General features: G+C 44.0%; 1 protein-coding gene across 1 annotated transcript in view; it reads left to right on the top strand.

Annotated features, from left to right (window-relative positions):
- The first annotated feature begins 353 nt into the window (after window positions 1–353).
- LOC135523970 (katanin-interacting protein-like) overlaps window positions 354–25,074 on the top strand; it is a 42,153-nt gene continuing 17,432 nt past the window's right edge. The window contains 16 exon segments of the mRNA XM_064951025.1: window positions 354–590; window positions 9,845–9,933; window positions 10,325–10,500; window positions 10,861–10,976; window positions 11,176–11,277; window positions 11,453–11,608; window positions 12,136–12,397; window positions 12,711–12,851; window positions 13,046–13,203; window positions 13,465–13,571; window positions 14,247–14,343; window positions 14,476–14,685; window positions 21,164–21,301; window positions 22,349–22,750; window positions 22,753–23,179; window positions 24,004–24,801. Coding sequence (XP_064807097.1) covers window positions 519–590; window positions 9,845–9,933; window positions 10,325–10,500; window positions 10,861–10,976; window positions 11,176–11,277; window positions 11,453–11,608; window positions 12,136–12,397; window positions 12,711–12,851; window positions 13,046–13,203; window positions 13,465–13,571; window positions 14,247–14,343; window positions 14,476–14,685; window positions 21,164–21,301; window positions 22,349–22,750; window positions 22,753–23,179; window positions 24,004–24,801 — 3,451 coding nt within the window. The 5' untranslated portion in view covers window positions 354–518.

The following is a 25,074-nucleotide window of genomic DNA, read 5'->3' on the forward strand; positions in this document are numbered from 1 at the left end:
ATCTGGATATCGATAAACTGCGCTATAATACCCGTGAATAGAGATTATATGGATTGTGAGTGTTTAAACATAAAACGAAAATGTATCTTTCGTCTAAAAACAGCAAGTTAATGGAAAATGGTGAGAAGCCTAGCCATTCGTTAGTGTAGCTGGCTAGTTTAGCCACACAGCTACAGCGTCCAGTGGTTCTCGTGCAGCCAGCAATGTCAGTTAGCTAGCGCCGATTTGCTAGAAATCCAGCAGAATTAAAACTGAATAGCTATACTGATTCATTCACCGAGTGTGCTAACTTCAACGTCTTGAGTGCATTGTTGAAACTTAACTATGTGAAATGTAAAAGACTGATATTGTAACAATGACGGAAATGAGTTATTCGTTATGCGGGTAAAAGAGAATCCGGCTGCGGCAACGCTCACATCCAGCAGCGCCAACATCTGCAAGACGGACGGTCCTCATAAAAAAGTTTCTCGGTCCATTTCTATATTTCTTGCTTCAGAGCTGATTTCGAACATCATGGAATGACATCATCCTCTCATATGGAATTGGGGCTATGTGAAAAACAGTGTCTGAGATATACAATGGGTAAAGAGGTAAGCAAAATAATACTTTCTCATTCAAATAATTGGAGAACACTGAGTAGCTGAGGTCATGTGAATGGACGTCCACTACAAAAAGGGATGGCTTTGCGTCTCCCTGCCATGAAGCCTGATATATGTGCCCACTCCTCACGCTCAAGTGGAGGACGCTGTTGCATCTCTGCCATGGTGTTTTGTAAAGGAGGTGCACAATCCTGACAATTAAAAGGACCAATAAAACAATTTTAGTCTTGTAAATGTCTTGTCTGTGACTCTTATCCACCTAATTTAAAAAAAATGTATATAACCTTTTAACTAAGCAAGTCAGTTAAGAACAAATTCTTATTTACATTGACGGCCTGGCAAAAGGCATCCTGCAGGGACTGGGATTAAAAAATATATATAAATATTGGACAAAACACACAATGAAAAGTGAGACAACACTTCACAAAGAGAGACCTAAGACGACAACATAGCAAGGCAGCAACGCATGACAACACAACATGGTGCAAACATTATTGGGCACAGACAACAGCACAAAGGGCAAGAAGGTAGAGACAACAATACATCTCCTAAAGCAGCCACAACAGCCAGTAAGAGTGTCCATGATTGATTCTTTGAATGAAGAGATTGAGATAAAACTGTCCAGTTTGAGTGTTTGTTGCAGCTTGTTCCAGTCGCGAGCTGCAGCGAACTGAAGGACGAGAGACCCATGGATGTGTGTGCTTTGGGGACCTTTAACAGAATGTGACTGGCAGAACAGGTGTTGTATGTGGAGGATGAGGGCTGCAGTAGATATCTCAGATAGGGGAGAGTGAGGCCCAAGAGGGTTTTATAAATAAGCATTAACCAGTGGGTCTTGCAACCGGGAATATGGAGTTGACCAGTTTACAGAGGAGTATAGATTGCAGTGATGTGTCCTATAAGGAGCATTGGTGGCAAATCTATTGGCCGAATGGTAAAGAACATATAGCCGCTTGAGAGCACCATTACCTGCCGATCTATAAATTATGTCTCCGTAATCTAGCATGGGTAGGATGGTCATCTGAATCAGGGTTAGTTTGGCAGCTGGGGTGAAAAGAGGAGCGATTACGATAGAGGAAACCAAGTCTAGATTTAACTTTAGCTTGCAGCTTTGACATGTGCTGGGAGAAGGACAGTGTATCTGTAACCGATGTGAAATGGCTAGCTAGTTAGCGGTGGTGCGTGCTAATAGCGTTTCAATTGGTGATGCTCTGAGACCTTGAAATAGTTGTTTCCCTGGCGCAATGGGGAAACAACGTGGGTGTCAGTTGTTGTGTGCAGAAGGTCCCTGGTTCAAGCCCAGGTAGGGGTGAGGAGAGGGACAGAAGCTATACTGCCTTGACCCGGATCACTGGTTGCTGTGGAAAAGGAGGGTGAGTTTTTTTTGTTTTTTTTTCCTGGTTGAAATGTTATTGATTATTATGACTAAAAACAACACGAGGATTGATTATAAACATTGTTTGATATGTTTCTATGAACCTTACTGATACTTTTCAGATTTTTCATCTGTCTGTTGTGACTGCCTTTGAGCCTGTGGATTACTGAACAAAACGCGCAAACAAAACGGAGGTTTTTGGATTTAAAGAGGGACTTTATCGAACAAAACACATTTATTGAGTAAATGGGAGTCTTGTGAGTGCAACCATATGAAGATCATCAAAGGTAAGTGATTAATTTTATCGCTATTTCTGACTTGTGTAACTCCTCTACTTGGCTGGTTACGGTTTGTAATGATTTGTCTGCTGGGCGCTGTTCTCAGATAATCTCATGGTATGCTTTCGCCGTAAAGCATTTTTGAAATCTGACACCGTGGTTGGATTAACAAGAAGTTAATCTTTAAATCGATGTATAATACTTGTATGTTTTATGAATTTTTATAATGAGTATTTCTGTTTTTGAATTTGGCGCTCTGCAATTTCACTGGATGTTGGCCAGGTGGGGCGGTAGCGTCCCACACCCCCTAGAGAGGTTAACACAATCCGGGGAGGGGCCAGCTGAGTATAAGTCTGTATCATCTGCATATAAATGAATGAGAGAGCTTCCTACTGCCTGAGCTATGTTGTTGATGTAAATTGAGAAGAGCATGTGGCCTAAGATCGAGCCTTGGGGTACTCCCTTGGTGACAGGCAGTGGCTGAGACAGCAGATGTTCTGACTTTATACACTGCAGTCTTTGAGAGAGGTAGTCAGCAAACCATGCCAAAGACCCCTCAAAGACACCAGTTCTCCTTAGCCGACCCACAAGAATGGAATGGTCTTCCATATCAAAAGCTTTGGCCAAGTCAATAAAAATAGCAGCACAACATTGCTTAGAATCAAGAGCAATGGTGACATTGAGGACCTTTAAGGTTGCAGTGACACATCCATAACCTGAGCGGAAACCAGATTGCACACCAGAGCGAATACTATAGGCATCAAGAAAGCCAGTCAGTTGATTATTGACAAGTTATTCCAACACTTTTGATAAACAGAGCAAAATAGAAATAGGCCTGTAACAGTTAGGATCAGCTTTCCCTCTTTTAAATAAAGGATGAACCATGGCTGGCTTTTAAGCAGTGGGAACCTCCCCAGAAAGGAGAGACAGGTTAAAAAGGTCGGAGGTAGGCTTGGCGATGATAGGAGCAGCACCTTTAAAAAGGAAAGGGTCTAAACCATCTGACACAGATGGGTTTTTTGGGGTTCAAGTTTCAGGAGCTCCTTTCGCACCTCAGGCTCAGTGACTGCCCGCAGAGAGAAACTTTGTAGCAGGCAGGGGAAAAAGGGGATCTGGGATAGTCACATTAGAAGGGGTGGGAGATGAGGAAATGTTGGAGGCGTGGCTGAGTAAAATAGGAATCCTGACTTAATGAAGTGGTGATTAAAGAGCACAGCCATATGCTTCTTGTGGTTATTACTGACATCATCAACATTAACCTCTCTGCGCACGGAACCTGGTAGCGGGCTGAAATTCCACAACATACGGTGATCGCTACATAAATAGTCATATTAAACATTCATGAAAATACAAGTGTCTCACATGTATCGAAGCCTAGAATCTTGCTAATCCAACTGCGTTGTCAGATTTAAAAAAGGATTTACTGCGAAAGAATACGATGCAATTATCTGAGGATATAGCCCCATAAAAAACAACTATTTCAACCAGCACAGGCTATCAAAATCACAAAATGCATTAAAATAAATTGTTTACCTTTTGAAGATCTTCGTCTGTTTGCAATCCCAATGCTCGTTGTTACACAATGAATGATCTTTTGTTTGATAAAATCTGTTTTTTATAGCCAAACACAAAACATTTTGTGAACCGCTTGTGTCGTGAATTCCGTCTCATTCCATTTTCGACGACACATTCGAGGGTAAATACTCACACAAAACGTGACTTTTCCAGTCATGTTTGGTTTCATTGCAATCAACTGGTTTGTTTGTAACACAACCAAACCTGATGGGTCATTTCGCGGGACGTATTGACTGAAATAAACCAATTTGAAGACAACAAGTAATGACATCACTGTGCACCAATGCTATGACTACTGTTTCGTTGATTGACTGTATTTTAACCCAATGACCACGGATCGTCTTGAAATCTAGCTGGGTAGATAGCCAATGAGCTGAGGTAAACGGCAATATGCAATGGTTGTGCTGGAAGACCAACCCATGTAGTAAACTCCGGTGTAAAGAGAGTCATTCGCTATTGAAGTTTTATACCGGAAGGAGCTACGCATATTACGCACTGCATTGTTTGGTAAACGCGCAGATTCAGCTGTTTATATATCAATCAGTATGGCAACTAAGTCAGGGAAAGCTAAATCGAAGTCTAGATATACAGGTGTACACACAATTTTAGAAGAAATTGATCGGAAAAGTGAGACAGATTGTTGTAGGACGATTCATTTAGTGATTCCCAAGTGGAGGAATATTTTTTGAACGGAGAGGAAATGTTTTGGACTGGTAAGTTGTTCTCATGCTAATGCCCTTGTTTGAAATTAATAATCTAAAATATTATTTTTTATTTTTTAGAAGCAATATATAAAAATGAAATGTGAGATGCGTGTGTCTGCCGCCCCACCCCAACCCACATGAAATAGCCTATTTGAGGCTGTTGAGGGGAGGGCAGGCCCACAACAATGGCCAAAGTGAAATGGAGACAGTAGATACAGCTGGTCTGTTGTAATATAATAAAGACAGTAGATCTAGCTGGTCTGTCGTAATATAATAGAGACAGTAGATCTAGCAGGTCTATAATAATATATTCAACCTTATGTTCCCTGTAGTCTATATATAGATCTGTTTATTATACCTGTTGATACTCACTTTACAGTAGAAAGAGACTGCTTTGGCAAAGTGGGTGGGGTTATATCCTTCCTGTTTGTCCCTGTCCGGGGGTCTCATCGGATGGGGCCACAGTGTCTCCTGACCCCTCCTGTCTCAGTATTTATGCTGTAGTAGTTTGTGTCGGGGGGGCCAGGGTCAGTTTGTTATATCTGGAGTACCTTTTCTGTCTTATCCGGTGTCCTGTGTGAATTTAAGTATGCTCTCTCTAATTCTCTCATGAGGACATGAGCCCTAGGACCATGCGTCAGGACTACCTGGCAGGATGACTCCTTGCTGTCCCCAGTCCACCTGGCCCTGCTGCTGTTCCAGTTTCAACTGTTCTGCCTGTGGCTATGGAACCCTAAACTGTTCATATTTACTCTAGAGGTGCTGTCCTGTTGCATCCTCGACATCCACAGTGATCATTATTATTTGACCCTGCTGGTCATCTATAAACATTTTAACATCTTGGCCATGTTCTGTTATAATCTCCACCCGGCACAGCCAGAGGAGGACTGGCCACCTCTCATAGCCTGGTTCCTCTCTAGGTTTCTTCCTAGGTTCTGGCCTTTCTAGGGAATTGTTCCTAGCCACCGTGCTTCTACACCTGCATTGCTTACTGTTTGGGGTTTTAGGCTGGGTTTCTGTACAGCACTTTGAGATATCAGCTGATGTAAGAAGGGCTTTATAAGTAAATTTTATTTGATAAATACACCTCTGCTGTCTTCATCGCCCCAGCGATCACTGCCTCATTGCCTGCGTACGTACTGTGTCCGTGGTCAAACGACCACCCCACATCACTGTCAAATGCTCCCTAAAACACTTAAGCGAGCAGGCCTTTCTAATCGATCTGGCCCGGGTATCCTGGAAGGATATTGACCTCATCGAGTCAGTAGAGGATGCCTAGAACGAATTGCAAAAATCTCTGAAGCTGGAGTCTTATATCTCCCTCTCTAACTTTAAGCATCAGCTGTCAGAGCTGCTTACCAATCACTGTATCTGTACACAGCCAATCTGTAAATAGCACACCCAACTACCTCATCCCCATATTATTACGTACCCTCTTGCTCTTTTGCACCCCAGTATCTCTACTTGCACATCATCATCTGCACATCTATCACTCCAATATTAATGCTACATTTTAATTATTTTTGCCTCTATGGCCTATTTATTGCCTACCTCCCTACTCGTCTACATTTGCACACACTGTACATAGATTTTTCTATTTTTCTTTTATGTTATTGACTGTACGTTTGTCTATGTGTAACTCTGCTGTTGTTTTTTGTCGCACTACTTTGCTTTATCTTGGCCAGGTCGCAGTTGTAAATGAGAACTTGTTCTCAACTGGCCTACCCGGTTAAATAGAGGTGAAATAAAAAAAGTAATGAGGCAAATAGCAAAATGGAAAATCATTTAAAAAAAAAAAAAAATATATATATATATAACGACTTGGGGCTAGCCATTGTAAGTTCAGAGTCACTCGCCCCAACAGTGCGGGTATGCTAGAGGCGATCGAAATCTCGGGAAAGGGGGGGATGTGGGGGGGTACCTGTACCAGACAGGGGGAGACAGGCCAGGACAGATGGTGAACAGATCGCCAGGTGTAATCCAAGCAGCAGTGCAGCAGGCAACGGGAGTAGGTGTCACACCCGCTTGGGAGAAACTTTTATTTCTGGAGACAGATTTCTTGTAGAAAATGCCAGTGGATGGTCTTTGAATGGCTGGAGGGGGCTTCAAAGACTCCTGCCACTGTTGGACCCAAAGGCCTCGACACCTCTCACTTCACACCTCGGTGCTAATTGAAGTTGTATCTGGCCTGTCCATGCAAGCCTGGCAGCCTTAACTCAGCATTCAGTCCCATAAAGTAAAATAAACAAATAATGAAACGGCAAAAATAGAAACGTCCCTTTTTCAGGACCCTGTCTTTCAAAGATAATTTGTAAAAATCCAAATAACTTCACAGATCTTTATTGTAAAGGGTTTAAACACTGTTTCCCATGCTTGTTCAATGAACCATGAACAATTAATGAACATGCACCTGTGGAATGGTCATTAAGACACTAACATTTTACAGATGGTAGGCAATTAAGATCACAGTTATGAAAACTTCAAAAACACCAAAAGAAAGATTCCCAGGGTCCCTGCTCATCTGCGTGAAAGTGCTTTAGGCATGCTGCAAGGAGGCATGAGCACTGCAGATGTGGCCAGGGCAATACATTGCAATGTCCGTACTGTGAGACAACTAAGACAGCGCTACAGGGAGACAGGACAGACAGCTGATCGTCCTCGCAGTGGCAGACCACGTGTAACAACACCACCTGCACAGGATTGGTACATCTGAACATCACAACTGAGGGACCGGTACAGGATGGTATCAACAACTGCTAGAGTTACACCAGGAATGCACAATCCCTCCATCAGTGTTCAGACTGTTCTCAATAGGCTGAGAGAGGCTGGACCTAGGGCTTGTAGGCCTGTTGTAAGGCAGGTCCTCACCAGACATCACCGGCAACAACGTCGCCTATGGGCACAAACCCACCGTCGCTGGACCAGACAGGACTGGCAAAAAGTGCTCTCACCAGGGGTGATGGTCGGATTTGCATTTATCGTTGAAGGAATGAGCATTACACCGAGGCCTGTACTCTGGAGCGGGATCAATTTGGAGGTGGAGGGTCCGTCATGGTTTGGGGCGGTGTGTCACAGCATCATCGGACTGAGCTTGTTGTCATTGCAGGCAATCTAAACTCTGTGCATTACAGGGAAGACGGACCTCTCCCTCATGTGGTACCCTTCCTGACATGACCCTCCAGCATGACAATGCTACCAGCCATACTGCTTGTTCTGTGCGTGATTTCCTGCAAGACAGGAATGTCAGTGTTCTGCCATGGCCAGTGAAGAGCCCGGATCTCAGTCCCACTGAGCACGTCTGGGACCTGTTGGATCGGAGGGTGAGGGCTAGGGCCATTCCCCCCATAAATGGTGGAAGAGTTGGGTAACATCTCACAGCAAGAACTGGCAAATCTGGTGCAGTCCATGAGGAGGAGATGCACTGCAGTACTTAATGCAGCTGCTGGCCACACCAGATATTCACTGTTAGTTTTGACCCCCCTTTGTTCAGGGACACATTATTCCATTTCTGTTAGTCACAATGTCTGTGGAACTTGTTCAGTTTATGTCTCAGTTGTTGAATCTTGTTATGTTCACACAAATATTTACACACATTAAGTTTGCTGAAAATAAATGCAGTTGACAGTGAGAGGACATTTCTTTTTTTGCATAGTTTATATAATGGTAATGTACTCGTCACGCCCTGACCTTGGAGATCCTTTTTATGTCTCTATTTTGGTTTGGTCAGGGCGTGAGTTGGGGTGGGCATTTCTATGTGTTGTTTTTCTATGATTTTCTATCTCTATGTTTTGGCCAGGTATGGTTCTCAATCAGTGACAGCTGTCTATCCTGTCTCTTATTGGGAACCATACTTAGGTGCCTTTTTTCCCACCTGTCTTGGTGGGAAGTTGACTTTCTTTATGACACTTAGCCTTAAGCGTCACGGTTTTGTAGTGTGTATTGTTTTGTTCTGCGTCTTTGTACGCTTGTACGCTTACCACGCTGCACCTTGGTCCACTCCTTTCATCAACCGTGACCGTACTTTGTTTTTATTTTTCCTTTTTCTTCTATGCTTTCAAAATCTCATGAGACCGAACACTACTCACTCAGTTCCAGGTTGGATGGTGTCCTACCCATTATCTTAATTTCAATGATGTCTGATGCTAACACTCCATTCAAAATTGTTGAAGTGCATACAAGTTTATTTTTTATTTTTTTATTGCATCTGAAATTACATAAGGTGTGTGAATTACACTATTTTCAATAGATTGCCTACATGGCCATTGGCCAAAGTCAGTATTGCACCTCCTATAACATAATATTATAGTGCATCTATGCTGCTGTTCTCCTGTCTTCTCCCTCTTTCATTGTTTTTCTCCTCTTTTCTTCCTCCACCATTCCTCCTGTTCCTCCAGTGCTCCTGCATATTTTGAAGCCAAGTTGGCTGCTAGACTTATGTAAGAGAGCTAGTGATTTCATTCTCTTTTCACAACCTGCATGCGCCTGTGAATTTTCTAGCTCGGCTATATTGAATGTTTTGCTATTGTCAGACTCAAGCCAGCATAATCCTCATAGCCTATCCATGATCTTAATTTCAAAGATGTCTGATGCTAACACTCCATTCAACATTTTTTGACACTTTCTGTTTTTGTTTTTCTCATCACATTTTAACTTCAGTAGACTGAGACTATAAAGTTCACTCAATATTTAGTACCAGAACATCCTTTCTGTCTTTCAATGTTATGTCTATTCCAAGGTTATTGCTGCATGTTAGCATTTCTTGTGTATTGCATGATCCTTAGAATAGGCCCTATATTTAATTGGTTTATCTGTTCGTATTGAATGGCATGCTGATGATAAGAAGTATTAAGTAGTCAAGTTGTCAAGATATTTACATTTCATCTCAGCCTTGGATTGTTTTTACTCCCATTTGACGCAAGATAATTGCAGGGTGTAGGACACTGCACAAGTCTAGGCTATGAAGTAGTCCATCTAGTCTATGAAAATAAGCAGGATGGGGCAACTACTTGTCGCCTAGGTTCTCAAGTTCAGAACTGCTGCCAGTCAAAACCCATACAGCGCTGTGAAGCGCAGAGCCAGAGCTCTGATGTCATGCATAGCAAGTTACTGTACAGCCACTGTGTTCCAATGTAGGTGTTTTATCAGTGCCAAATCTGCCATTTTTGACCCGTATACGGGTACGAGTGTAAAGAGCTATTGGGATCACTGGAGCATGACCTAGTGTATTGTGATACTGTACGTGTTCCTGAAATGGCTGGCGCGTGACTTTTCTCTCTGACACGGCTTCCTGTTGTTGTTTACCTATCTATGTAGGAGAGCCAGAGGTGCCAAGGAGGGAAGCTTGGCTCGGCTGCCGAAGAAGCACTGAATGAATATTTAATCGCCCTTCAGCACAAAAACAGGTGAAGTGTAGGGCAAATGCCTTATTAGGAGAGGCAGTTCCAGGTACACTTAGAGGACACAGTAGCTGACTGGCAGTAGTCTAATACTTAAATTTATAGATAAGGTAGACTTTGATTAGGTCCTTGTGCTGAGAGATTGAGTGACACAAATGATGTATGAGTGACACAGACACGCAAACTGTGAGGGCAATTTGGTTTCTAGAGATTAGGCTCCGCTCGTTTGACCTGCTTGCATATATAACATTATGCTCTCTCACATGCATACAAAAAAAACATGAAAACAGACTTAAAACATGTTTTTTAAATCTAATTTTCAAAGATTCATAAACCGCTTATTATGAAAATGTGTTTATTTCATAGTGATGATAACCCTTTGACCTTTAACCCATAGGATCTTAAAGAGACTGAAAACTAAAGAGCCAAAGGAGATTGAGCTAGATTGTCTGGAGCAGGGCTTCTCCATCTATCTGAATGGGGCTAATGCTAACGCTAGCAAGCAGACCAAGAGACCCAACCAGAAGTCTGTCACCTCGCCGCCACCCGCTCTGAGAGCTACACACACGGCTGGTACACAGCATGCATGACTGAGCATAGACTACAAACCATCTTTGCTACAATACTAAATCCTTGTTAGGCTATTGTAGATTATATCCCTGTTTATAAATACTTTATGACTAAACTAATCTTCGTAGCGTCCTTGTGGCATATTCCCAGCAGAACACCACCTCGCCCCTCAGTTAGCATGATATAATCCTATGCCCTCGGCCGTTGAATAAATGATAGTGACAGTTATAACCGGTGCCCATTTTTCCCCCTCTGTGTGGTATGGTACCATCTGTGCTATGTAACCTCTGCTCTTCATTTGATGGCGGACTTGACTGCTCATGTGCAGTGACTTTGCGCTCTCTGCCTCTGACTCATCACCAGATGCCTCCAGAAGGGTTTCGCAGCTAGCAGAGGAGGAAATCCACGATCTGGAGGTGAACAGCAGGAAGAGGAGTCTCACTGCCCTGGGAAAAGTGCAGAGGAGAGAATGGGTTCAGGTACAGCCATTCTAGTCTACATCATAGAAATATAATCTAGTCATCCTATTTCTAATGGTCTTTACACAGCCTAACCCTAATGTATAGTTGGATAGATCTAGTGAACAAATCAATGATCATAGACATTTCCACACAAATGGAATAGAATGTACTGTTTGTGTTGTGAATAATATTGTGTTTTCTATTTTCATCTTTGCAGAACTCGATCAATATTCGAACCGAACAAGGATTCTGTTTGCGGATATCTCCAGAGAGACGGTACTCTGAAGACTTTGAACCCTACGACAGCATAGAGATGGAGGTAAAGTAGGAAGAAAACAATGCCCATCAGGCTCATGCGTGTGTGGGCGTTTACTGTTCTTTCTGCCACATTTCGATGGTGTGTGCCAGTATCTGTATGTGTCAAATGCAGCTGTCAGTCTGGGTTTGCATGATTGCATCTCACTCTGCTCTGTATTCACCCTGTTCCTCTCCAGCGGTCGAGTCCACGCTCTCCTCATAGTCCCCACTCGCGGCGAGAATCCTGTAAGGTGTCACGTTCGTTTGGCTCCGGGGCTGATGGCCGAGGAGGTAGCCAGGTGGAGCCTGAACATCAAAGCGAACGTGTCCTACTCAACATTAACGAGGTCAAGGTGAGAGATCAGCTGGGGGTTTTTTCTCTCCTTTTCTCTCCCTCCTCTGCTTCCTCTTCTCTCTCTCTCCCTCTTTTTCCTCTTTTCACTCCCTAAGATAGTGTCCAAGACACTGATCCGGGCAACCAAAGTGCAAGAAATACAGCAATCTTCACCATTTACACATCACCAGATTATATGTAGCCGTAAATCATAGATTTCTATTCGGATTGCGCTGATTTTAGTGTAATTTACAACATTTTTAATTTCCTTTTATGTCAAGCAAGCACTCCCCTTCAGAGCGATATAAATCATGGCACGTAAAATGTAGAACTGCCCTGTTTCTTCAACTTGCGTAATATCTCAGTGTTAACCTTGTTTGTGGTTAGTGTTACATACAATGCAGTGACGTGAGGGTGAGAGCTGAGTAGTGTTCATTTGGTCACAAAACGGGATAAAAACATTTTGAAACAGAGGAGGAAATGCATGTACTTTTCATTACCATTTCAACTCAATTGAACATACCCCTGGTGTTTTTTGGCGCTCAGGTGCTTCGACGGAGCCTGGAGGTGAGCGTGCGGCGGAGCAGCGGCAGCCGGGGGTCGGCGGGGGAGGAGTCAGACGAGGAGTGGGTGGAAGAGCAAATTGAGAGGGAGGAGAGCACGGAGAGCCTGGAAGAGCTAGGTCTGCCTCTTTCCTCCTCCAACAAAACATCTACTAACACAAACCATCCGCGAGCCACTGGCCCCAAAGGCTGCCTTCACGACCCTGCAGACCTTATAGTGCTGGACTTTGGGCCCTCTCCTAAAGGTACTCCAACAATATGGATTACGATATCCTGTATTAATGTTATTCAGCCAGGAGTGCATCTTAACCATCAACTATAGTGGCTACCTTTCCTTGTCCCCCCCTTTGTTTGCACTGATCTGAAATGAAAGGATTGGTGCAAGTAATATGGTGGCTGCCTACTGAGGAGTTACCCACCAGATCTTTTATATCATTGCAGCTGAAAGGAAGGAGACAAGTAGAGGACGGCACTTTAGAGATTTTATTGAGCCTGGCATTTGCTTCAGGTTGTCTCTATTCTTTGACCTTTCTTTATCTTTTGTCCATTATGTTGCAGGCCGTAAGATCGAGCGTTCGCTGTCGGCCAAGAGGAAAGACAACCTGGAGACCTACATACCCACCAAGCCTCTGCTGGTGAAGAGCAAAACTCTGGACAGGCCCTCTTCAGAAGAGTGCTGGGATGGCAGAGATCCTCAACGTATGTTCTGCCCTGTATTCATGTCATTCATATACCTAAGAGGCCTTAATAGAAAATAGCTGTTGCATAGTAAACAACAGTCAAGTGTACAATGGTCCCTGAACTGGGTTTCAAGAGTATGACTCTTTCTTTCCCTCTCTCTCTCTCTTAACCCCACCCCCCACTTCTCTCTCTGACCCCACTCGCTCTCTCAGGGCCGTGGAATCATGTAGAGAGCCCCCTGTCTGCAGCAAGGAAGGCCTCCCAAGAGGAGCGCGACTCGGAAGAGACGGCTTGCAGGGTGCTCCAGGCCCTGCAGAGAGAGAACAGCCCACTGCAGAGCCCCGAGCCCAGGGCCTTCAGCCGCACCCCGGTAGGACAGATTACAACCATAGAAATAGAATGAATTAATTTAATGATATTTCTATGGGCACAACCAGTGTGTGCTGTGCTGGGTCAACTAGTGGGTTGTGTTATCTTCTTGTGACCTGTCTGCTGTAGTGATTCATGTTTTACAGTCTAGCCCTATCCCTGTCTCTTATTTTCTAATCTTTTCTACATTTAGTTGAATATAGTTAGGCTATTATCCTCTCTAGGTCTAACTCCATTGTGCTCCTCCATTGTAAATCCACAGGTGATGGGATACCAGATGATGAACGGCTCGCTGCGTGACAACGATGACGACAAAGATGAAAGTGGGGTGACCAGAGCCATGCAGAGAGTCATCCTTATGGGTCCCAGGTAGTGTACTGCAACGTTACACGCTGCTGTCACTACAATCTATGCATGTAGAGAGAAATAAGGACAGAAATCTAAGTTACTATCTAAGTCTGTACCAGGGGTGTCAAATCCGGGTCTATACTAATCTCATGATCCAGGTCTATACTAATCTCATGATCCGGGTCTATACTAATCTCTTCTATCCTTGACTGTCACAAAGGAAAAATACATTGAATGGCTATGTTCCAATAGTATCCACAAATAGCATACTACAGAGAATGAAATCATCTATAAGATATGCTAGTTTGCGTATCGGGAAGTGGCCAGATATAGTCTTAACTGGTGATAGTTTAGAAAGACACTGGCATAACTAACTCCGTCATACTTGTGTACTATGCTGGGATAATAACAGCATGTACAGACTGCAGTACAGTACAAAACTCGTGGTAATGTCTTGGATGGGCGGCGCCAGAGCACCAGTAATTGTATACCTTCGATCGAGGCTCTCTCACGATCAGAAACCTGTAAGTGATAGCCTAACCTCTCTGACCTTGAAGCAGGTTTAGTCAACAAAGCTGTAGAGAGTCTTCAATAACTGTCTGTGACCATGCATCCATTTCCATAGATAATCACCAAGAGCAGGGTCAAAGACTATTGATGTGGTGAAAGAATTGATGAGTAATCATTTTCTTTCAGGCAACAGCAGAGACTACTAAAGGCGTTGGAGAAACTAGAGGCAGGCACAAACTTTGAAATCCCGCAGACAGTGAAGACGGATAATAGCAAACCACCGGTGAGTAACTAGGTGAGACAGACAGTGAGAGAGAGACAGACACACACACAAAAAAAAACACACATGTATAATATACTTTATAAAGTGACGGTTGGCTTGACTCGTGAAGTTCTGTCGCTGTCATGGTGGCAGAAGAGGCGGGTCTCGGTGGAGGCACCACCCACCGTGTACGTCACCATGGAGATCCTGAGTAACTGGGGGAACAGGTGCCAGGTGGGGCTGACGGAGATGCAGTTCTTCGGCCCAGGGAACAGGAAGCTGTACGTGTCGCCTCACGACTTGGACATCCGGAACGCCGACTCCCCTGGGAACCTCGGAGTGCTAGTCAATGGGAATGCTAAGGTGAGTTGGAAGTCTCCCCCCCCCCCCCCAAGCCTTTCTGACAACACAAATTAAACTATTTAGAAAGGTTTTGGTGCATTATATTTAATATTTATACATTTTGTAGGGAATTTTGGTGACATTTCCTATGAGTAGATATCCTTTTGTTAATATTATGTCGTGCATGATAAAGGATTATACATAGCACAAGGTGATATACAGTGCCGTGAAAAAGTATTTGCCCACTTTCTGATTTTCTCTATTTTAGCATATTTTTGATACTGAATGTTATCAGATCTGAACCAAAACTCAAAGTTTGACAAACTGACTTGTTGGAAAGGTGGCATTCAATGACAGTGTCACATTGAATGTCACTGAGCTCCTCAGTAAGGCCAAATTAGAAAACATTTCTAAAAACCTGTTTTAACTTTGTCATTATTGGAGTATTGTATGTAGATTGATTAGATATACAGTACCAGTCAAAGGTTTGGACACACCTACTCATTCCAGGGTTTTGTGAAATAATAGTGAAGACATCAAAACTATGAAATAAAACAAATGGAATCATGTAGTAACCAAAAAAGTGTTAAACAAACCTAAATGTATTTTAAATTTGAGATTCTTCAAGGTAGCCACCCTTTGCCTTGGGACAGCTTTGCACACTCTTGGCATTCTCTCAACCAGCTTCATGAAATGCATTTCACCTGGAATGCATTTCAATTAACAGGTGTGCCTTGTTAAAAGTTAATTTGTGGAATATGTTTCCTTAATGGGTTTCAATCCTTTGTGTTGTGACAAGGTAGTGTTTGTTTAAAGAAGATGGCCCTACTTGGTAAAAGACCAAGTCCATAGTATGGCAAGAACAGCTCAAATATGCAAAGATAAATAACAGTTCATTACTTTAAGACATGAAAGTCAGTCAATCCGGAAAATGTCAAGAACTTTTAAAGTTTCTTCAAGTGCAGTTGAAAAAACCATTAAGCGCTATGATAAAACTGTCTCTCATGAGGACCGCCACAATGAAAATAAGACCCAGAGTTACTTCTGCTGCAGAGCATTAGAGTTACCAGCCTCAGAAATTGCAGCCCAATAAATACTTCACAGAGTTCAAGTAACAGACGCATCTTAACATCAACTGTTCAGAGGAGACTGTATGAATCAGGCCTTCATGGTCAAATTGCTGCAAAGAAACCACTACTAAAGGACACCAAGAATAAGAAGAAGCTTGCATGAGAAACACAAGCACTGGACATTAGACTGGTGGAAATCTGTCCTTTGGTCTGATGAATCAAAATTTGAGATTTTTGGTTCCAACCGCCGTGTCTTCGTGAGACGCAGAGGTGAACGGATTATCTCTGCATCTGTGGTTCCCTCCGTGAAGCATGGTGGAGGAGGTGTGAGGGTGTTTGGGTGCTTTGCTGGTGACACTGTCAGTGATTTATTTCGAATTCAAGGCACACTTAACCAGCATGGCTACCACAGCATTCTGCAGCGATATACCCCATCTGGTTTGGGTTTAGTGGGACAATCATTTGTTTTTCAACAAGATAATGACCCAACACACCTCCAGGCTGTGCAAGGGCTATTTGACCAAGAAGGAGAGTGATGGAGTGCTGCATCAGTTGACCTGGCCTCCACAATCACCCAACCTCAACCCAATTTAGAAGGTTTGGGATGAGTTAGACCGCAGAGGGAAGGAAAAGCAGCCAACAAGTGCTCCGCATTTGTGGAACTCCTTCAAGACTATTGGAAAAGCATTCCAAGTTAAGCTGGTTGAGAGATTGCCAAGAGTGCACAACTGTCAAGGCAAAGGGTGGCTACTTTGAAGAATCTAAAATATTACTACATGATTCCATATGTGTTATTTCATAGTTCTGATGTCTTCACTATTATTCTACAATGTAGAAAATAGTACAAATAAAGAAAACCCTTGAATGAGTAGGTGTATTTTAAAATCAATTTTGCAATAGGGCTGCAACATTACACAACGTGGAAAAAGTCAAGGGGTCTGAATACTTTCCGAATGCACTGCATTTATTTTTGGGCGACATGGGTCCCATTATGCCTGGTGAAAAACAATGTATTCCACACTAAGAACCTTGTACCAACGGTCAAGCATGGTGGTGGTAGTGTGATGGTTTAGGGATGCTTTGCTGCCTCGGGACCTGGACAATTTGCCTTAATGGAAGGAACGATGAATACTGCTCTGTATCAGAGAATTATACAGGAGAATGTCAGGCCATCCATCTATGAGCTGAAGCTGAAGCGGAAGCTGAGTCATGCAGCAAGACAATGATCCAAAACACGCAATCAAGTCTGCATGAAAATGGCTAGAAAAACACAAATTAGACATTTTGGAATGGCCTAGTCCAGACCTAATCCCAAATTAAATGTTGTGGCAGGACTTGAAACGAGCAGTTCATGCTTGAAATCCCAGAAATGTCACTGAGTTAAATAAGTTCTGCATGGAAGAGTAGGACAAAATTTCTACAGGAAGTGTATGGTTGGAGTCGTTGCAGCTGAACGTGGCCAATTACTTTTTCACACAGGGGCATTGGGTGTTACATACAGTTGCAGTCTGAAGTTTACATACACTTAGGTTGGAGTCATTGAAACTTGTTTTTCAACCACTCCACAAATTTCTTGTTAACAAACTATAGTTTTGGCAAGTCGGTTAGGGCATCTACTTTGTGCATGACACAAGTAATCTTTCCAACAATTGTTTACTGACAGATTATTTCAATTACAGTGAATTATATCACAATTCCAGAGGGTCAGAAGTTTACATACACTAAGTTGACTGTGCCTTTAAACAGCTTGGAAAATTCCTGAAAATTATGTAATGGCTTTAGAAGCTTCTGACAGGCTAATTGACATTATTTCAGTCAATTGGAGGTGTACCTGTGGATGTATTTCAAGGCCTTCCTTCAAACTCAGTGACCTCATGGAAAAATCAAAAGATACCAGCCAAGACCTCAGAAAAAAAGAGACCTCCACAAGAGACCTCCACAAGTCTGGTTAATCCTTGGGAGCAATTTCCAAACGCCTGAAGATACCACGTTCAACTGTACAAACAATAGTATGTAAGTATAAACACCATGGGACCACACAGCTGTCATACCGCTCAGGAAGGAGACACGTTCTGTCTCCTAGAGATTAACAAACTTTGGTGCGAAAAGTGCAACTCAATCCCAGAACAACAGCAAATGACCTTGTGAAGATTCTGGAGGAAACATGTACAGAAGTATCTATATCCACAGTAAAATGAGTCCAGTATCGAAATAACCTGAAAGGCCGCTAAGCAAGGAAGAAGCCACTGCTCCAAAACCGCCATAAAAAGGCCAGACTATGGTTTTCAACTGCACATGGACACGAAGATTGTACTTTTTGGAGAAATGTCCTTTGGTCTGATGAAATAAAAATAAAAACTGTTTGTCCATAATGACCATCATTATGTTTGGAGGAAAAAGGGGGATGCTTGCAAGCTGAAGAACACCATCCCAACCGTGAAGCATAGGGATGGCAGCATCATGTTGTGGGGGTGTTTTGCTGCAGGAGCATCATGAGGCAGGAAAATGATGTGGATATATTGAAGCAACATCTCAAAAGACATCAGTCAGGAAGTTAAAGCTTGGTCGCAAATGGGTCTTCCAAATGGACAATGAAACCCAAGCATACTTCCAAAGTTGTGGCAAAATGGCTTAAGGACTACAAAGTCAAGGTATTGGAGTGGCCCTGACCTCAATCCTATAGAAAATTTGTGGGCAGAACTGAAAAAGCGTATGCGAGCAAGGAGGCCTACAAACCTGACACAGATACACCAGCTCTGTCAGGAGGAATGTCAGGAATTCACCCAACTTATTGTGGGAACCTTGTGGAAGGCTACCTGAAACGTTTGACCCAAGTTAAACAATTTAAAGGTAATGCTATCAAATACTAATTGAGTGTATGTAAACTTCTGACCCACTGGGAATGCGATGAAAAAAAATAAAAGCTGAAATAAATTATTCTCTACAATTATTCTGACATTGCACATTCTTAAAATAATGTGGTGATCCTAACTGACCTAAGACGGGGAATTTTTACTAAGATTAAATATCAGTAATGTTGAAAAATTGAGTTTAAATGTAGTTGGCAAAGGTGTTGGTAAACTTCTGACTTCAACTGTAACTTTATGTAATAATTGAAATAAGTATGTAATTGTTGCGTTATTTGTTCACTCAGTTTCCATTTATCTAATATTCGACTTTGGTTGAAGATCTGATAACATTTACTGTAGTATCAAACATATGCAAAAATAGAGGAAATTATAAAGGGGGCAAGTTATTTTTCACAGCACTGTAAATATGCTTAATACACATGAAATGCTTATCATAGTCCAAAAGGTGTACAGGTCCGCACAGCACTTTTCTAGAATATTGGACCGTTTGCTTTCCGATTTCTCAGTGCGGCTCGAGCAATTTCTCCAACATTCACCCCATTCAAATGAAGAGAAGACGTGTTTGCAGTGTCGTGTTGGTTGGGAATTTGGGGGAGGTGCGCGGTCAGGCTGTGCGTCCCCGCGGACAGTGGTCTCAGAACCGTGTAGCTATGTCACAATGGGTTGCCGGACTATCACGGCTCTGTGGCTTTGGTACTCACGGCTCTATGGTACTATGGTGGAGTGTTACCAGATTATAGTATATTGGGTCTCTGGTCATTTTAAAAGCCCAATGCAGTCATTTTTTATCTCAATACAAAATCATTTATGGGTAACAATTAAATACCTTACTGTGATTGTTTTCAATTAAAATGATAAAAAATAAACAATAATAGCTTCTTAGCAAGAGCAATTTCTCTAGAAATAATTTTGCTAGGACTGTCTTAGTGGTCTGAGTATGGAGGGAAAAACTGAAAACTAGCTGTTATTTGCAGAGTGGTTTAGAACTTTCTTTCTTATTGGTCTATTAACTAATTTATCACCTGGTGATGTCATCAGCCAGGCCAAAATTCCATCCCACCAAAACAGGCTGAAGTTTCAGGCTGTCTTTTCAAACAGCTCTTACACTAAAAGGGAATCATCATCATTTTCACAGTATTTGTCCAACCTCTTACCGTGGAATTATACACTGCTCAAAAAAATAAAGGGAACACGAAAATAACACATCCTAGCTCTGAATGAATGAAATATTCTTATTAACTACTTTTTTCTTTACATAGTTGAATGTGCTGACAACAAAATCACACAAAAATTATCAATGGAAATCAAATTGATCAACCCATGGAGGTCTGGATTTGGAGTCACACAGTCAAAATTAAAGTGGAAAACCACACTACAGGCTGATCCAACTTTGATGTAATGTCCTTAAAACAAGTCAAAATGAGGCTCAGTAGTATGTGTGGCCTCCACGTGCCTGTATGACCTCCCTACAACGCCTGGGCATGCTCCTGATGAGGTGGCGGATGGTCTCCTGACTGACCCATCGCCAAACCGGTCATGCTGGAGGATGTTGCAGGCAGCAGAACGTTCTCCACGGCGTCTCCAGACTGTCACGTCTGTCACATGCTCAGTGTGAACCTGCTTTTATCTGTGAAGAGCACAGGGCGCCAGTGGCGAATTTGCCAATCTTGGTGTTCTCTGGCAAATGCCAAACGTCCTGCACGGTGTTGGGCTGTAAGCACAACTCCCACCTGTGGACGTCAGGCCCTCATACCACCCTCATGGAGTCTGTTTCTGACCGTTTGAGCAGACACATGCACATTGTGGCCTGCTGGAGGTCATTTTGCAGGGCTCTGGCAGTGCTCCTCCTGCTCCTCCTTGCACAAAGGCGGAGGTAGCGGTCCTGCTGCTGGGTTGTTGCCCTCCTACGGCCTCCTCCACGTCTCCTGATGTACGGTCCTGTCTCCTGGTAGCGCCTCCATGCTCTGGACACTACGCTGACAGACACAGCAAACCTTCTTGCCACAGCTCGCATTGATGTACCATCCTGGATGAGCTGCAATACCTGAGCCACTTGTGTGGGTTGTAGACTCCGCATCATGCTACCACTAGAGTGAAAGCACCGCCAGCATTCAAAAGTGACCAAAACATCAGCCAGGAAGCATAGGAACTGAAGTGGTCTGTGGTCATCACCTGCAGAACCACTCCTTTATTGGGGGGGTCTTGCTAATTGCCTATAATTTCCACCTGTTGTCTATTCCATTTGCACAACAGCATGTGAAATTTATTGTCAATCAGTGTTGCTTCCTAAGTGGACAGTTTGATTTCACAGAAGTGTGATTTACTTGGAGTTACATTGTGTTGTATAAGTGTTCCCTAGATTTTTTTTTAGCAGTGTATATAAAATACATGAACATTTTGACTGCACGGGTTTGTAAGTGAATGTATTCATCTATTTAGCTTCACCCGCAATAACATCTGCTAAATATGTGTATATGACCAATAAAAAAATGCAGATTTTAATTTTTACTTAAACTGACTGCTTATCTCTATGTTGTTGTGTGTTGGTTTGACCACCAGACCACAAAGGAGTGTCATATGTGGACCTGTCCTTTCCATCTCCCGGTTCAACTGTACTTCATCATCAGGAACTTGGAGCGCTCTCCGGACTTTGGGATATCCCTGATCAAGATCTGGAACTACAACAGGAGCCTCAGTGTAAGAGCCCATTTTAGGGCCAAACTGGCAGATTGAGTCTGAAATGGCACCATATTCCTTATTTTGCAGTAGAGGTTGCCAGTTATAGTGAAAAGGGTTGCATTAGGTAATGATTCAAATGGATTTTGATAGAAATGGTACTTAAGTTGTTAGCACTTACTGTATGTGCAGCCCTTACATATATAAAGCCTCTGATTGGTTCATCACACCAGTCCAAGTTCAGGGTTTACTAAGATAAACACCTTCATCTGTTAACAGTTGCTCATAAATCCAGCTTGCTTCAGCCAGCCCCTGTCATTCTACAGGGTGACCACCATATTGGCAGAAGGCTTTGGGAGGGAGGGTATAGCCTTCAAGCCGTGTCTGTGTGAGCTACCAGTCAGTCCAAATGTGGAACAGTAAGAGATTAGACCTAGAGGATTAGTGAGGGGACGCCCAGGTTACTGCTCTCGCCTCTCGCCCTGCTGCTGTCACAAAAGGGAAGGACGGGAATCACAAAGCCCAGGCAACCAGGGGTCTGTCTGGAACTATGGATGATATGGGTTGATATTAGCAGTGTCTCTGTTTATTGAGTCCTATTTCAGGTTCTAGTGGTGTGTTTTAGGATGCGAGGTAAGGAGCTGTTTGATACTGTGGGATCCATGGGGTGGGGATACACTGATTTAATGAGCAGGGATTGAGGAGATTTGAGTCTGGTCTTAGCCATTTAGCCATCCACCATGTCTGCCTGTGTGTGTTGGTAGGGAGGCTAATTACAATTAGCTTTACAGTTGACTACGTCTGCACGGTTAGCTTAATTGACTCTGTCTACATACCTGTGGGAAAGAATATTGGGGCCTACAACTAGGAAGCTCCTTGGTTAACAGTATAGTATCAGTTTCAGTGTTGATCTATGTCACGTTCACATCAATATTCAAGCTCTTTGACATTTTCCTTGTTCATTTTTCATTTTCAATGTTGCTTTTCTTATACGGTCTACCGATATCCATGCATTACCTAAATATTGCCCTGCTTAGAGCCTGAAATACCTGTTCTGTTCTTTTTTAGGACCTGGACGTTGGTGCCCGGCATGTGAATCTTTACCTCAACAGCACTCTGGTGTTTGAAGGTGAGCTGGACAAGGGCTGTGGCAACCAGATCTTTGATTACAGCACCAGCATCGACCTCCAGGCACTCCAAGTTCCAGAATCCTTCTCTCCCAGCCCAGTGGGGTCCGGCCACAGTCTGCGGGGTGCCAGCCCACAGCACCATGACACGAGCGGCGCGTGGGTGGAAAGCAGAGGGGAGAATCGAGACCCCAACCACGGACTATCTGAGGGGCTAGCCCAGGTCAGGATAGACATGCAGGATAAAATCTACAATCCCCCCTCCCCCACATCTACAAACTGTCCCCCACTACAGAGGGACTCCTTTGGCATGGACCCTCCGGACCTGGCCCTCCCCCACCCCCTCTGAAACAGCAGCTGGAGCAGTCGTGTCAACCCACAGAGTGCACAGTCACCACCCAGCCTTCTTCCTCCAGGAGTCCCCAGTGGCTACAGCCCCTGGCCCGGAGCGCCCCCGAGGGCTGCGAGGTCGGAAGGGAAAGACCCCTCTGGCTAGTGCCCCAGCAGTCTGTGGAGCCCAAACCTCCCCTCCCCCAATCCACCTCCACCTCAGTGCTCCCGGAGCTGGGCTGTAACCCGGGGAGGGTGTGTCGGGGGGTGGAGAGGACGGTGAACGAGGGCCAGTGGAGTGCAGACTCTCTGGACCTTGGAGGTGACCAGCAGCACCAGGACCGGCCTGTTAGTGGACGTAGGAGCTCAGGCATGAACAACAACACTAGTAGCAGAAAACCAGCAGAGGAGCACCAGCATGGAGCCATTGGACTGACCACAGGTAGGATAATATTGTGTGTGTGTGTGTGTGTGTGCGCGCGTGTGTGTGTGTACGTGTGGTCCTGAGACCTGTGTGAGTAATTTCATTTGTACAATACTTTTGTGGCTCCTTTATCTATTCTGCATACTGAGCTGTGCAGGCAAGATATGAGAAGTTAATGTGATTTGAGACAGAATCATCTCTAGTGGTAGCCTGTTTGTCTACTTGCCTTTATTATGCAACTCAAGAATGTTTTCCCCCCAGGATCTGCCATTGGTTTCCCAATGTTGAGGATATTGAGAAATCTCGTTGTTCTTGTCAACGGCAGACCAGACATATCTTTTTTTTCTTTCCTAAATGAGATTATAGAGCAGACAGATTGCTGCATCACAACAAATCTAGGCCTGCATCCTATAATAATCTCTTTTTATCTCCATGACAACAGACAGACCCCCCCCCAGACCCTCTAGTAATAGCTTGTTTTTCCCCTATCTGGAAACAAACACAGCACACACACACACACAGGGCACATGCCAGCTGGTTCTGACCATATCTGTTGTGAATGTGTCAGCTGAAAGTTATCACACCAGCTGTCTGAGTTGGGCTATTCAGTGTGAAAATTACATAATCATTACCATAAAAATTGTATCTTCTTCATAACTGGAATATGTACAATTATTTTAGGATTATTGTGGTCCATAACTTTAGTTGGAGAATTCTTACTCGCAAAATGATATAGAGTACCATAATGTATAAAACGGTCAAAAAATAAGCTTGCTTTAGCTACACTTGTATTAGGTACTCTGCATGGTCTTTGAGGTAACATGAGTGTGTTGATTCCACAGAGGAGCCAAGTTCAGTGTCAGGCAGCATCAGCAAGAGGCAGCATCGTACCCCCCGAGCCACGCTCCACAGCCGGCAGGCCCAGGATGACAACCTCATGGAGTCCTGGGACTCCCTCACAAAGTTCAACCAGTGCCAGCGCGGTCGCATCTCCAACATGGGCTTCGAGGGCGACATCTTTGACCAGTTCCTCCAGCGTTCCTCCAGAGCCGCCAGTATCGCCACAGTCACCTCCGACCCAGCAGGCCCCACCTGCAGCCCCTTCCCCTCTTCGTCCCACCTCTCTTCACCCGCCCCTCAAGGGGGCTTCTGCGATGACCCGGTGGATGACCTTTTCGCCGAGCCAGAGTTTGAGATTCCAGTCCTCCCACGTGGTCAACGTCTGGTCATTAACATCCTGTCCACATGGGGTGACCGCCACTACGTGGGCCTCAACGGTCTGGAAGTCTTCAGCTCCAGCGGTCAGCCCGTACGGCCCGTCCACATCCAAGCCGACCCGCCCGATATTAACGTGCTGCCTGTCTACGGCAAAGACCCGCGCGTGGTCGCCAACCTAATCGACGGAATCAACCGCACGCAGGACGACATGCACCTGTGGCTGGCGCCGTTCACCCAGGGGATGAGTCACGTGATCTACCTGGAGTTTGCTGGGCCATGTCAGGTGGCCATGATAAGAGTGTGGAATTACAACAAGTCCAGGATCCACTCGTTCAGGGGGGTGAAGGAGGCTGAGATGCTGCTGGATGGGAGGTGCATCTTCAGGGGAGAGATTGCCAAGGCGTCAGGGACACTGTCTGGAGGTAGGGGGATCATGAGTGAGGGATAGCCTCTCTCCTTAGACACCCAAATGTATCCCATGTTATAGTTCTACCACAGTTGGCCTATAACAGGTCCTTATTTTAAGAGCTTCATGTATTATATTAATTTAGATCGTAGAACTACAGCATTTGTTTGGTGACTAAATACACTGAGTGTACAAACATTAAGAAAGCCTCCCTAATATTGCGTTGCACACCCCCGCTTTTGCATTCAGAACAGCCTCAATTCGTCGGGGCATGGACTCTACAAGGGTC

The sequence above is a fragment of the Oncorhynchus masou genome, chromosome 31 (genome assembly GCF_036934945.1).
Source record: "Oncorhynchus masou masou isolate Uvic2021 chromosome 31, UVic_Omas_1.1, whole genome shotgun sequence".
NCBI lineage: Eukaryota > Metazoa > Chordata > Actinopteri > Salmoniformes > Salmonidae > Oncorhynchus > Oncorhynchus masou.